The 14,512-nt window shown below is 48.1% G+C and overlaps 1 protein-coding gene across 3 annotated transcripts in view; it reads left to right on the top strand.

Annotated features, from left to right (window-relative positions):
• The window catches only part of robo3 (roundabout, axon guidance receptor, homolog 3 (Drosophila)), a 309,406-nt gene that overhangs the window by 263,884 nt on the left and 31,010 nt on the right, over positions 1-14,512 (top strand). For all 3 annotated transcript variants that reach the window (XM_041174412.1, XM_041174414.1, XM_041174415.1), the window contains 2 exons: positions 716-903; positions 5,914-6,033. In XM_041174412.1, coding sequence (XP_041030346.1) covers positions 716-903; positions 5,914-6,033 — 308 coding nt within the window. The remainder of the gene's footprint in view (positions 1-715; positions 904-5,913; positions 6,034-14,512) is intronic.

Genomic DNA, 14,512 nt, shown 5'->3' on the forward strand with positions numbered 1-14,512 from the left:
AAAAAAAGAGAAGAAAAGTAAAATCTCTGTTCATCATATTTGATACTGCAGACCAGAAGCAGAAACCTTTGTCTGAGGAGGTGGTGCCTGGAGAGGATTCTGGAAAGCATATGTCCTATACGTCCTCAAAGAGAGTCGAGAACACAGCCTCTTGTGCTGGCGGCGTCAGTCTCTGTGAGGGGGAGGTTTAGGAGAATGTGTGTTTAATAATATGCGATAAAGAGTCAAAGATGTAGAGTAAAGGGTTAACTCTAATGATGGCTACTGAGCATATGCATAAGGAGCTTTGTCACAGTGATGTCACTTGCTGAGAGGAGATGAGTGGGAAGCATTTCGGAGAGTAGCTCCAGCTATGTCTTGGTCTTATTTAACCTTTGTAAATAGTCAACTTGTAAATAAATGTTTTTGAACAAAAAGCCATTGCCTCCAGCAAGATCTCTTCTAGAGTAAGAAGCCAACAAACCCTGAGATTAACCCACAATAACCGAGTGAACAGATGAAGACATAGACTTAAATTTTCTGTTAAATGGGGGTGAGTATTTTGTCAATCTCTTGCTGTAGCTCTGGCAGGAGACCACCGCAAAATGACAGGGGGCAGGCTGTGCCACGCCTGTTCACAGAACTGGTACATTTACCCGTTGTGGGGGAGGAGGAGGTGGGAACTTGGGGTTTGTGAAACTGCCATTTACTAATGCAAGTTGCACTCCTGTTTCAGGCGGCTCCCAGTGGGACCAGTCCCTCTGCCCAGACCCCCGACCCCTCCACCATCACAGAGCAACCAAAATGTGAACGGGAATGAAGACACTATCGTGGAATCCGCTGGCCCACATCGGCACGGGCACAAACGTAATCTGAGCCAAACACCGGCAATAAGCACCGAGAATATCAGTGTGCCCGGAGCAGGTGAGGCTTGACCACACATCCATGGGTAGGGGAAAAGAAGGAACTTTACACCAGTAGATGTCAGCAAATGGGCAAGTGCATGGGTGAAATGAAGGCACCTGCTTAACAGATGTTTCGCACGTGTGCATCATAGTTATTTAACAGATGTTTAAGTGACACTGATTGAATATAATCAAAAACAAAAACAGAATTACCTGGAAAAACTCAGCAGGTCTGGCAGCATCGGCGGAGAAGAAAAGAGTTGACGTTTCGAGTCCTCATGACCCTTCGACAGAACTTGATGCTGCCAGACCTGCTGAGTTTTTCCAGGTAATTCTGTTTTTGTTTTGGATTTCCAGCATCCGCAGTTTTTTTGTTTTTATCTCTTGAATATAATCACTTTGATTGGGGCAGGCAATGGTGGAGAATAACTGAGATGTAATATTACAACCACTTTTAGAAATGTTGCACCTTATTTAATATTGAGGATACTGTTTTGTGAGGACCTGGTGATCACTGCTCGATGTGGCTCTCTTTCTGCCAGGGTCAGTCCTGAGCTTTACTAGCCTGCAAATGAAGCCCCCCCACCCTAATGCTCAATTGCAGACTGGCACATCACGGACTAAGTTGGACTAAATCTTCTTTCCAGTCCCCTGAAAATTGTACGTCCCACCCTAAAACATGGTCCTATGCTGAATAGCCTTCCTCCAGGGCCTTACTCAAATGACCATTCTTCATGTGTGAGCTGAGATGGTGAGAGTTGGTAGACTATTCACCAATGGAAGGCATCACAGTTGAGCCAAAACCAATCCTCACCTCATCCCCACTTCTACACTTTCCTATGGGGATGTTTTTATAGCTGCTAACAGATATGCTCCTTGACATTTTTCTCCCTTTATAGCTTGGATTTCCTGAAACTAACTGAAGCATCCCAGCACTGAAGCAAGACCTTCCTGTTTGGCTCTGTGCTGCATCATGGATTGCATTTACTCACTGTGCAGCTGAGGGAAACCACTAAGCCCAGTGCTTCCACTCAAAAACTGAATTAAAGGATATTAAAAACAAAAACAGAATTACCTGGAAAAAACTCAGCAGGTCTGGCAGCATCGGCAGAGAAGAAAAGAGTTGACGTTTCGAATCCTCATGACCCTTCGACAGAACTAGGCGAATCCCAGGAAGGGGTGAAATATAAGCTGGTTTAAGGTGGTGGGGGCTGGGGTTGGGTGGGGGGAGAGAAGTGGAGGGGGGGTGTGGTTGTAGGCAAAAGCAGTGATAGAAGCAGATCATCAAAAGATGTCACAGACAACAGAACAAAAGAACACATAGGTGTTGAAGTTGGTGATATTATCTAAACGATGTGCTAATTAAGAATGGATGGTAGGGCACTCAAGGTATAGCTCTAGTGGGGGTGGGGGGAGCTTAAAGATTTGAAAATATTTTAAATATAGGTGGGAAAAAGAAATATCTATATAATGTATTGGAAAAAACAAAAGGAAGGGGGAAGAAACAGAAAGGGGGTGGGGATGGAGGGGGGAGGTCAAGACCTAAAGTCGTTGAATTCAATATTCAGTCCGGAAGGCTGTAAAGTGCCTAGTCGGAAGATGAGGTGTTGTTCCTCCAGTTTGCGTTGGGCTTCACTGGAACAATGCAGCAAGCCAAGGATAGACATGTGGGCAAGAGAGCAGGGTGGAGTGTTGAAATGGCAAGCGACAGGGAGGTTTGGGTCATTCTTGTGGACAGACCGCAGGTGTTCTGCAAAGTGGTCGCCCAGTTTACGTTTGGTCTCTCCAATGTAGAGGAGACCACATTGGGAGCAACGAATGCAGTAGACTAAGTTGGGGGAAATGCAAGTGAAATGTTGCTTCACTTGAAAGGAGTGTTTGGGCCCTTGGACGGTGAGGAGAGTGGAAGTGAAGGGGCAGGTGTTACAGCTTTTGCGTGGGCATGGGGTGGTGCCATAGGAGGGGGTTGGGGAGTAGGGGGTGATGGAGGAATGGACCAGGGTGGCCCGGAGGGAACGATCCCTACGGAATGCGGACAGTGGGGGTGAAGGGAAGATGTGTTTGGTAGTGGCATCATGCTGGAGTTGGCGGAAATGGCGGAGGATGATCCTTTGAATGCGGAGGCTGGTGGGGTGATAAGTGAGGACAAGGGGGACCCTATAATGTTTCTGGGAGGGAGGAGAAGGCGTGAGGGCGGATGCGCGGGAGATGAGCCGGACACGGTTGAGGGCCCTGTCAACGACCGTGGGTGGAAAACCTCGGTTAAGGAAGAAGGAGGACATGTCAGAGGAACTGTTTTTGAAGGTAGCATCATCGGAACAGATGTGATGGAGGCGAAGGAACTGAGAGAATGGGATGGAGTCCTTACAGGAAGCGGGGTGTGAGGAGCTGTAGTCAAGGTAGCTGTGGGAGTCGGTAGGCTTGTAATGGATATTGGTGGACAGTCCATCACCAGAGATTGAGACAGCGAGGTCAAGGAAGGGAAGGGAAGTGTCAGAGATGGACCATGTGAAAATGATGGAGGGGTGGAGATTGGAAGCAAAATTAACAAATTTTTCCAAGTCCTGACGCGAGCACGAAGCAGCACTGAAGTAATCATCGATGTACCGGAGAAAGAGTTGTGGAAGGGGGCCGGAGTAGGACTGGAACAAGGAATGTTCCACATACCCCATAAAGAGACAGGCATAGCTGGGGCCCATGTGGGTACCCATAGCCACACCTTTTATTTGGAGGAAGTGAGAGGAGTTGAAGGAGAAATTGTTCAGTGTGAGAACAAGTTCAGCCAGACGGAGGAGAGTAGTGGTGGATGGGGATTGTTCGGGCCTCTGTTTGAGGAAGAAGCTAAGGGCCCTCAGACCATCCTGGTGAGGGATGGAGGTGTAGAGGGATTGGACGTCCATGGTGAAGAGTAAGCGGTTGGGGCCAGGGAACTGGAAATTGTTGATGTGACTTAAGGTGTCAGAGGAATCACGGGTGTAGGTGGGGAGGGACTGGACAAGGGGAGAGAGAAGGGAGTCATGAGGACTCGAAACGTCAACTCTTTTCTTCTCCACCGATGCTGCCAGACCTGCTGAGTTTTTTTCCAGGTAATTCTGTTTTTGTTTTAGATTTCCAGCATCCGCAGTTTTTTGTTTTTTGTTTTTATCTAAAGGATATTAAAGGCAGTTCAAGTGGCCCTTCCCACTTCATAACCATTTAAAAGGCTTGCATCTTTGTTATCTAATTGCTGGTACAAACTAGATCTTGGGCATTCTTTAACATACACTCAAATCTCATTCACAGAAACTTGCAGCAGAGAAGGAGGCTATTCTGCCCATCATGACTGTGCTGGCTTTTTCACAGTCCAGTCGATCTTAGTCCCACACACCTTTTTGCCTATAATCCTGTAAATTCCTCATCCTCAAGTATTTGTCAATTTCAATTTAAAATTATTTATGGAATCATCTTCCACTGCCTTTTGAGGTGGAGTGTTCCAAATCCTGACATTATACCAATATTCCGGTTCTTTGCTTGTTATAACGAGATGTATGCGACTGGCCCAGAGTTGGAAACTGGCATGAAATATAACACAAGTTGATACTTGAGGTCTGATGATGTTATAGATCAGGTTCATCAGCTCCGTTCCGATCTCCAACCTTGTAATCAAGGTATCATGTGCAGTGCTTTCTGGATATTTAAACAACCTTCCAGCTCAACATTTTGCAGTGAAATATCTCTAACACCTTGTATTGGAAGAAAACATAGGGTTTTGGATAAAAGCAAAAAACTGCGGATGCTGGAAATCCAAAACAAAAATAAAAATACCTGGAAAAACTCAGCACATCTGGCAGCATCTGTGGAGAGGAACACAGTTAACATTTCGAGTCCATATGAGAGTCAGAAAAGTTAATTGTGTTCCTCTCCGCAGATGCTGCCAGACCTGCTGAGTTTTTCCAGGTATTTTTATTTTTGTATAGGATTTTGGATATTTAACAGAATCCAGTGTGAGGATAAATGAGAAAAATACTCAATAATTTGATAACCATTTCATTATCTTGACACGAAGTGACATTATTTAAATGCTACATTGGAAATAGCCATTTCAGATACTTCCAGTAAGTGGAGTGGTACTTACCTATGTGCTTAGAACACATTTCTGGTCATTTTCAACTGACCACAACCAAAGCAGCAACAGGATGACTATAACTGGCCTTAAGACCCTATGGTATTGGAAAGCGGGAATATCATCCAGGTGGCATAGTGGTTTTGTCACTGGACTAGTATTCTAAAGACCCAGGGTAATGCTCCGGGTTTGAATTCCACCATGGCAGATGGTGAAATTTAAATTCAATAAAAATCTGGAATTAAAAGTCTAATGATGACCATGAAACCACTGCCAATTGTTGTAAAAAAAAACTCATCTGGGTTCACTAATGTCCTTTAGGGAAGGAAATCTGCTGTCCTTACCTGGTCTGGCCTACATGTGACTCCAGACCCATAGCAATGTGGTCGGCTCTTAAAATGCCTTCTGAACAATTGGGGTTGGGCAATAAATTCTGGCCTAGCCAGTGACATCCACATAACATGAACGAATAAAAAAAAAATCCTGCTGCTGGTCCCTAACCAGTTTCTGCCTGAGTGTGGACCGTATCTGAGGACAGAGACAGACTTGACCACAATGCCCGCCATTGTTGAATACCCTTCTTGGACTCAGTGACATGAAGCATTGTGGGGAAAAGATGCTTGATTGAGGTACTGGAGGGCAGAGGCCTCCAGTAACAGGTCCAGCAAGAGTTAGCACCGTGAGGAGGGGAATGAAGGGGACAGAAAGGTGAAAGGATCCTCAGGGATCTGGCTTCTGGGATCATATTGTGTATGCAATGGCACTTTTGGGAATAAAATGCTTGCAGCCTATAACTTGCAGTGAAGCAACGTGCAATTTTAATCGACAACCTTCCAGTAATCCTGACAAATCTCACTCTCCATTCCAACTGCACATTCGCTCCTGGTGGACGTTTCCAGCCCGTAATTGTTTTTATCTGATTTACAGGAAAGACGAGACACACCCCGATGATGGGGAGCAGCAGTGTGAACACCCCACCCAGCCAGAAAGCCAGGGCCAAAAAGAAAGCCAAGCCGAATCAGTACCGCCGTGATCTCTCTCAGGGGGGTGAGTTCCATGCCAAGAAATGAGTTTGGAATACCAAAAACTAACAAGATCAACAGAGAAAATTTTCTCCTTCCATTCATTTTACACCCATACCAAATTTGGAAGTTTTACCTCATAGATTTTGTACATATTTTTACATAATTGCTACAACGCTAAGATAGGCCATTTGACCCAACTAAACTATGCTGATGTTTATGTTTCATTTGAGCCTCCTGACAGCTATATCCTCTCAGTTCTGGCACCATTTTTGTCAATCTTTTATGCTTCTTATGTGGTCCAACCTAGATTTGATACAGTTTTAACATAATTTCTCTGCTTTTCTATTGTATCTCTCAAAAATGAATTCCATTTCTTTTTATGCTCCTACCCAACTGTGGCACTAATTTTAATGCATCCATACCCCTAGATTCCTTTGCTCCTTTATCCCATTTAGGCTCTTGTTTTCCAAGGAGTATGTTAGTCCTTGTTCTTCCTACCAAACTGCACCTCCTCATATTTATCTACATAGTGATTATTTTGCCAATTACCTCTTCATTCTGCAGGTCTATTAATGTTCTCCTATAATTTGTCAGGTAATTGACTATACCTTCAACTCTTGTATCATCTATAGACTTTGAGACTGTACTTCTGATTTAAGTCCACGTCTACAATGGTAAATGGTGATCAGCAGTGGTCCCAGCACCTATCTCTGTGGAACCCAACTTCCCTCTTATTGCCAGTCTGAGTAGCTAGCCTTAACACCTACTCGCTGTTTTCTGCTTTGCTTGTATCCATTCTGCTCCTTGCTTCTTGATTCTACATGCTCTGATCTCAGTCATGATATTATTCAAAATTAAAATTTAGAAAGAAATATAATTAGTTGGAGCACAGGAGTTTCTCTGCAGTACAGGGCTAGCTGCCAAAAAACTTAAAACTGAAACACTACAGTGCCTTGACTGGTGAAATATTATAATAGAAACATGGGGCTAAATTTTCTGTTCAGCGCCTGGGCAGAGCTGAAGTTGTCGTGGGTGGCTGTGGACCCAATAGCCGCCGGCAATCAGGGCCACACCGCCATTTTGCGCAGGCGGGCCAATTAATGCTTGCCCAACGCATTTCACACTCCCGTGGAGAACGGGACTTTTAAAATTGCGGCGGGCGTGTACAGACCACCCGGTCCAATGGGGACCTGGCAGCCTGTATAAAAAAAAAGGCCTGGCAGCCTCCTTTAGGCTGTTCGCTATGGCCAGCTGCAGGTGGTACCACAGGGGGTCTACACAGCAGGCCATTGTTGAGGGAAGGCCAGAGGAGGAGGGCAGGCTGCAGGATCTGCCCCAGGAGCAGGGCAGGCTGCAGGGTAGGCCAGCAGGGGGTGCGGGGGCAATGTGCCCCTCGCTTCCCTGATGACTGGCTTGCTGCCCTTCTCGAGGAGGTGGTAGCGCGGCGAGAGGTCCTGTTTCCCCAGGATGGGAGGAGGAGGGCCCCCCATGTGACGAAGTGGGCCTGGGAGGAGGTGGTGAGCTCCAGGGACATGGCCGAACATGGATCCAGTGCTATAAGCATTTCAATGATTTGTTGCACTGTGGAATGGTGAGGACAATGTTGGCCTTGGCCATTTAACCCAACAGGTTGCCTTAGCCTTTGAGGGCCCCCCAGACGTCCTAGTGTCATTACTGCATTGACTTGTCTTGGGCATTTGGCGCACACTGGGTGATCAAGCAGATAGTCACCATGCTTACATTAGCCTTAGTGGTTGATGAGAAGATGGGTTCTCCCCGCACCATGTGTTGGTCTTCGTCGCACTTGAGTAGTCTGGGGGCAACCTGCAGGAGATGCAGCTAGGCACATACTCAGAACTCCAACACATGTCTTATTAATGGTGATGAGATGGTGGAAGGGGAGCCTCAATGTGTCTGGCCAAGAGCCATCTGCTGGCCTCAGCATCGCACCTACTTGCGCCTCCTTGCCATGGGCTCTAAGACCCATGTGTTACTGAAGGTGATGGATGCTGAATGTGTCCAAGGTGGCCGTTGTATGGGGGAGGGGGTTAGGAGCAGCCATACTATATTTTGGTGACCGATCACCAGTAGTGTGGACAGGAGGCGCTGGAGGTCTCAGATGAGCCACTGTGGTTGGAGTGCGGCGTGCCTTTGCAGAGTACATGAGTGATCAGCCCCAATAGACGGCGTTCTCTGTTCTGCAGGAGAACCATGCGCACAACATGTACAAGCTCGTCATCCTGAGCCGTTTCGAACGGCAGGCCCTGGAATTTGAAACCCGCCATATGCCCAGGTCCACATGTGTCGGTGAGGCTGGGGTGAAGCGGCCAGGTATTTGAGGCCCATCCACGTTGTTTCCCCACCACCTAAACCACTGATGGTTGCTGCAATCGTTAATGCAGCAACACTGCTCATTCACAGACTGATACAGTCAGACGTGTGGGTCATACACAAAGGTCCCTTGGCCCCTTGAGGATGCGCGTCTCTAGCACCTTCCAAAGTCGCCTTATCCTATGTGTGACCACTATCCCCATGGCCTAACATGCCATGGCATCGCTGCTGCACATCCAAATACTTATTGCCTCTGAGGAGGGTTTGTACCTCCACCACCTTTTCAGCCAGTACGTCCCACGTTACTCTGTCCAAAAGGTCCTCAGCACCTCACCTGTCAACCTCATGGCACGCAACTTAAATAATTGCCACCACATTAGTCATCCCTGCACCAAGGGGATCTGTCCACCTGTTCTCTGCCCCTCATAATGGTATGAAGGTCAATAATGTGACCTGTCAATCTCCTGTGCTCCACGGCAAATGTCACCAGTGTTTGCAATGTTTCCTCATCACTCCAACTCTCCAGGCCAGCATGCATCATGGTCAGGAACCTCTGCTCTCTCCCCACTCCAATCCCATCCCTCCCATGAAGTGCAGGTCACAACTGAATGCAGGAGTGTTGCTGTGGCCTCGCCAGTGTTTTCTGCACTTGCAACATGACCTCCCTTTTCCTACATTCTATTCCACGGCTAATAAAGGCAAGTCTGGCTTTTACCTTGATAAACGCCTTATGTTCCTGTTCTGCTACCTTAACAGGTCTGTCCAGCAAGGTCCCTGTAATTGTCCTGACTTTCCTCGGTCTTACCATTTCTCCTGTATTCCCGTACCTTGTTTGTCCTGCCCAAGTGTATAACCTCACACTTATCCACATAACATTCCAAGTGGCATTCCTTAGGCCGTCTGTATCTGCCAATAATGTTTGGGCCTCCTCCTGACTATTTACCACCCCACCAATGCTCGTCTCCTTAGGTTCTTGAAGGTTGAGCACATTACGAGCCTGGGGGGAAAGGGATGAAGTGTATTACTGAGTGAATGCTAACTGATCCACTGTCCTTGTTGTTAAGTTCAGCATCACCAGAGCATGGCCGCAATGAGGACATCCAGATGCACCCTTCCACACCTGGGGGGCATCAATTGTCACGAGTGTCACACCATTTCATCAAGGCAGGCACCAGCGCAGCGACTACCACATCAGTGGGAATTGTAACATCGGCTAGTGTTCCGGGTCACAGTAGAGAGGGCACGTCACAATTGCTGGAGGAGATGGGACCGTCAGAGAGTGCCAATGGCGCCAGCAGGAGGACTGCAGGGGACCAGGCACATGCTGAGTCGGGCAGTGATGATGTGCCTCTGGAGATGTCTGCCATGCAGCAGCTGCAGGACAAGCGGCCGGGTGCGCGGGAGCATCTGGCAGGGTTGCATGAGGGTGTGCTTCACTTGGTCTCTGTGGTGGAGGAATCCAGGCAGAGTGTCAGTGATGGCATGAACCTTAGGAAAGAGCTTCAGTCTTCCTCCATTGAGAGATTGGCGACTCTCTCGGAGATGGGCTTCAATTGGATTGAGAATCTTCTGCTGGGGTTATGCTCGGACCTGCAAGCCCTCACAGTGCTACTGGCCACAGGTGGTCATTCGCAATGTGGGAGATGTTCTGGGAACCAAGTGTCGCCGCTCGGTGCCCATCCATCTGCGGTGATCAGGGAGGTCCAATGTGACCTCAGGTCAGTGCAGCAGCTGCCTGTCGTCGCTGTGAGCTCCTCTCAGGGCGCTCCGGATGAGGGCAGCAGCTCCTCTGCCCCTCTGCCAGTGACCGTTGCATCTGTTGAGGCTGCGACAACTGGGGAGGTGTCAGTTCTGGAACTGGCCACTCCCTCCCAGGCAGGGCCATCACAGGCTCCACGGGCCAGAGGACGCCCGCCAAGGTCATCGAGGCCAACAGGACAGCAGAGTCAGCAGGCTGTCTCACAAACCACTCCGAGTGATGGGGCAACACCAAGACGTAGCACCCGCAAACATAAGCATAAGGCACGTTAGGCACTCCATGGGTTTGTCACTGGTGCTTCTGTGTTGGCCCGAGATTAGGGAATTTATATTTTTTAATGTTGGAACAACATTTTGATTTGATCTTGTGGCACCATGTGATGAATGGGAATAAACTCCACATTTCTGACCATGGCTGAGGGTGGCTCCTTTGTGCTGCATTTGTCTGTTTCACATACATATCATGAGTGTTTGAGTGGACATTGATGTTTCTGTACTAAGCCCTTAGTTGCAGCTGATGAGGTGGAAGATGTAACACCTAAATGCCACATGTCGACGCACCAGGCAATGCTGGTCCTGCTGATCCATGTGTGTGGAGCCAGCTGAAGGTTTGTTGGATTAAAGTGTCCCGGGTGTCCCTGCCTCCTTGGTGTAGTAGCGGGTCAGCGTGCTGCCCCTCATCATTGCCCTGTGCTTCCTCATTCTCTGAGGCACTGCTGGATTCATCATGTGCAGCCTCATCCACTGCATCAAGGTCTTCATCGTCAACTGCATCCCCCCTTTCCAGCGCAAGATTGTGCAGAGTGCAGCATGCTACCTCTATCACAAATTCGCGGTCTGGAGGGTACAGGATTGCGCCCCCTTAGAGGTCCAGGCATCAGAAGCACATCTTGAGAAGACCGATGGCTCTCTCCACCACAGCCCTTGTGGAGACGTGGCTCCTATTGTACCGCTGCTCAGCTTCTGCTCTTGGATGGCGGAGAGGCGTCATGAGCCACCTTCTGAGGAGAGAGCCCTTGTCACCCAGCAGCCATCCATCCAGCCGAGCTGGAGCACTGAAGAGCCCCGGCACCTGGGAGTGTCTGAGGATGTAGGCATTGTGGGAGCTGCCGGGTATCTTGCACAGACTTGTAGAATCTGTATCCTGTGATTACACACTATCTGCACGTTCATGGAGTGGAAGCCCTTTTTGTTGACAAAGGCACCGGACTCACCTGCTGGCGCCTTGATGGTCACATATGTACAGTCTATAGCACCCTGGACACGGGGGAAGCCAGCAATGGCCACGGGGCCTCTGGCTCACTGTGCCTGACTTGCCTCGTCGCAGTGGAAGTGGATGAAGGTCAACACCCATCTGAACAGAGCGTCTGTGACCTGCTTGACACAAGTGTGGACAGCTGATTGGGAGGCACCACAAAGATCACCCACCAAACCCTGGAAGGAGCCAGAGGCATAGAGGTGGAGGGCAACTGTGACCTTCAGAGCAACTGGCATGGGGTGTCCGCCCTGAGGGGATATCTCAGGGCCATTCATCTGACTGATATAGTTGACTGTCTCCCTTGACAAACAGAGCCTCCTTCTGCACTGCACCTCAGTCATATTGAGGTAGCTGCTTCACCGCCTGTTTACCCTGGCAGCAGGATAGTGGCATCTTCTGCAGCCCCTTCCACCTTGGACTACCTCTTGGCCCTGCGCCCCTTGTGCCTGCGCCTGGCCTCCCAAAGGTGGCTCCCCTGGAGGCTGATTGTCCATTCCTGGCCTCCTCCCTATTCTAGCCCTCCCTTCCTCCTCAGAAGAACTGCCTCCACTGGAGATGTCAGAACCCATACCCAGGCTAAATGGAGGCCTCCAGAAAGCTGCAGGCCCGATAAAGATTCCTGACTGCAGACTGGTGAGCTGAAGCTTCAAAGTACAGAGAAAGCTGCTGGAAATCGACCTGAACTGCTACCGATCACACAGGCAAGTTTAAAACACTTTCTGCAATAAATACTTCACATAAAATGTTGATAACCCCTCTGAGTCACATATCCCGCCCATGGATGAGTTTTGCTAAAAAGCCACTTATCCGCCTGCCAGTGCGCTGAGTCGAAGATCGCACGGGCGCCTCAAAATCGGTGTCGATTACCGAGTTAAGGGCCTTAACAAGCCCCTTAATTAACGGCGGGCGCGCGGCGCGCTTCAACGTGCACCCGCCCAGCTAAATATCGCGATGGTGAACGGTGACGTCGGGACACTCGCCTGATGTCACTGCGCTTCATTTTAAGCACTGACATGTGGGACCCACCCTCCCGCACGTCAAACGGAAAATTCTGCCCATGATGCATTTACATGGGAAGTTGGGCATCCTCAATTATAATTGAAAGCTTGACATGTAGTTTAACCATAGCCATATGGGGAGAGAAAATCAGAAGCAACCAATTTGTGTCCTGGAGAAGGGCACCTAATTAATATTTAACACAATTTGGATTTGAATGGTTCAGTCAGTTTTTGCTTGGCCCTTTCAGTTTTTCCCCTTCTCTCTCAAATGCACTGTATCCTTTGGAAGTGTGGTTTTGAAGGCATGAGCATAGGGTGTAGATATTGGTCCTCGTTGTGTCTGTTTTCTCAGCAGAGAAAAGAGGCAAAAAAGGACCATCTTCAGGGTGCAACATCTCCCCCGATGTGCAGCTGCATTATCGGTGCTGCCTTGTTGATTAAAGGAAGTTTGCAGGCATCCAGGATGGACGCCTAAGGCAGGTAGTAGGTCCCCCCCACTATGTAAATGATAGTTCCAGTTTTAGGCCTCAGTTGTTCCAATAGGCTTGGGTTGAGAGGAGCAGAAGCTGGGTTTACGTTCCCCCCCCTTCCCTTCCACCCATCATGTTCCTTAAACTGTTGTGTTCCAATCAGTGACCAACAAATAAGTAAGGTTTGTTTTTAAGTCTTTAAAAATGACAGTGACATCATCCCCCACCATATTGTCACTTCTCCCATACCCCATTCTCCCACTTTCCACCAGAATTTAATTTGCCAGCAAGGCTGGTATTCATTTGTTGCAGACAGGAATCTGCTTGACAACAGAGCCAGATTGCCGCTTTAATATTAATGAGGCTCAGTTTTTGGTTGCTCTCCGGTCTCCTGGCTGTGGAGTGATGCCCATCCAAGGCACAATAAAAAGCCTGAAGGAATGACAACCCGCAGCACCGGGCAACTGTTCTATCCTTGACCTGAGTGTTTCTCAATAAGCTGGCACCAGACATGATCTCGATCCTCACTCAATCTGTAATTTGGATGCAAGACTATTGAGTTAGACAACTGAAAGGATGAGATATCCAAAGGCCAAATGATTTTATCTCATCTTGACTTTTCTTATGAAGTGTGTATATGTGGCAAGACCTCAGCATTTTGTTTTTTTTTTATTTCATTCCTTCTTGGGATGTGGGTGGCTCTGGCTGGCCCAGCATTTGTTGCCCGTCCCTAACTGCCCTTGAAGCCTTCTTGAACCACTGCAGTCCATGTGATGTGGGTACACCCACAGTGCTGTTAGAAAGGGAATTCCAGGATTTTGACCCTGCGACAGTGAAGGAATGACGATTTATTTCCACGTCAGGCTGGTGTATGGTTTGATGGGGTACTTGCAGGTGGTGGTGTTCCCATGCATCTGCTGCACTTGCCGTTCTAGGTGGTAGAGGTCATGGGTTTAGAAGGTGCTGTCAAAGGAGCTTTGATGAGTTGCTGCAATGCATCTTGTAGTTGGTACACACTGCTGCTACTGTGCGTCGATGGTGGAGGGAGTGAATGTTTATTGTGGTGGATGGGATGCCAATCAAGCGGGCTGCTTTGTCGTGAATGGTGTTGAGTTTCTCGAGTGTTGTTGGAGCTGCCCTCATCCAGACAAGTGGAGAGTATTCCATCACACTCCTGACTTGTGCCGTGTAGATGATGGACAGACTTTGGTGAGTCAGGAGATGAGTTACTCTCTGCAGAGTAACTCAGCCTCTGACCTGTTCTTGTAGCCACTGTATTTATATGGCTGATCTAGTTTAGTTGCTGATTAGTAACTCCCAAAATGTTGATAATGGGGGATTCAGTGATGGTAACGCCATTGAATGTCAGGGAGATGGTTAGATTCTGTCTTGTTGGAAATGGCCATTGCCTTTTCTGCTACCCTCTATATTGGAGAGGTGTTAATAAAGTTAGTTCAATAATGTTTGCTTGTCTGCCTGCAGTTGATCATGTGTTAATCTTACTCAGCGCAATGCACAACAGAAAGATGTTGACAAGTGTGGGAGGGGATTTTCTTTTATATTTCATTTGAGAAATTAAGGACTGAAGAACATTGTGACACATTTTTGAAAGTTCTAAAGTTGATTTTGAGCAAGTTTGAACAATTTGAAAGAATTCTCCCTGTGTACATTGTATTAAGGTACACA

The sequence above is a fragment of the Carcharodon carcharias genome, chromosome 25 (assembly GCF_017639515.1).
Source record: "Carcharodon carcharias isolate sCarCar2 chromosome 25, sCarCar2.pri, whole genome shotgun sequence".
Taxonomy (NCBI): domain Eukaryota; kingdom Metazoa; phylum Chordata; class Chondrichthyes; order Lamniformes; family Lamnidae; genus Carcharodon; species Carcharodon carcharias.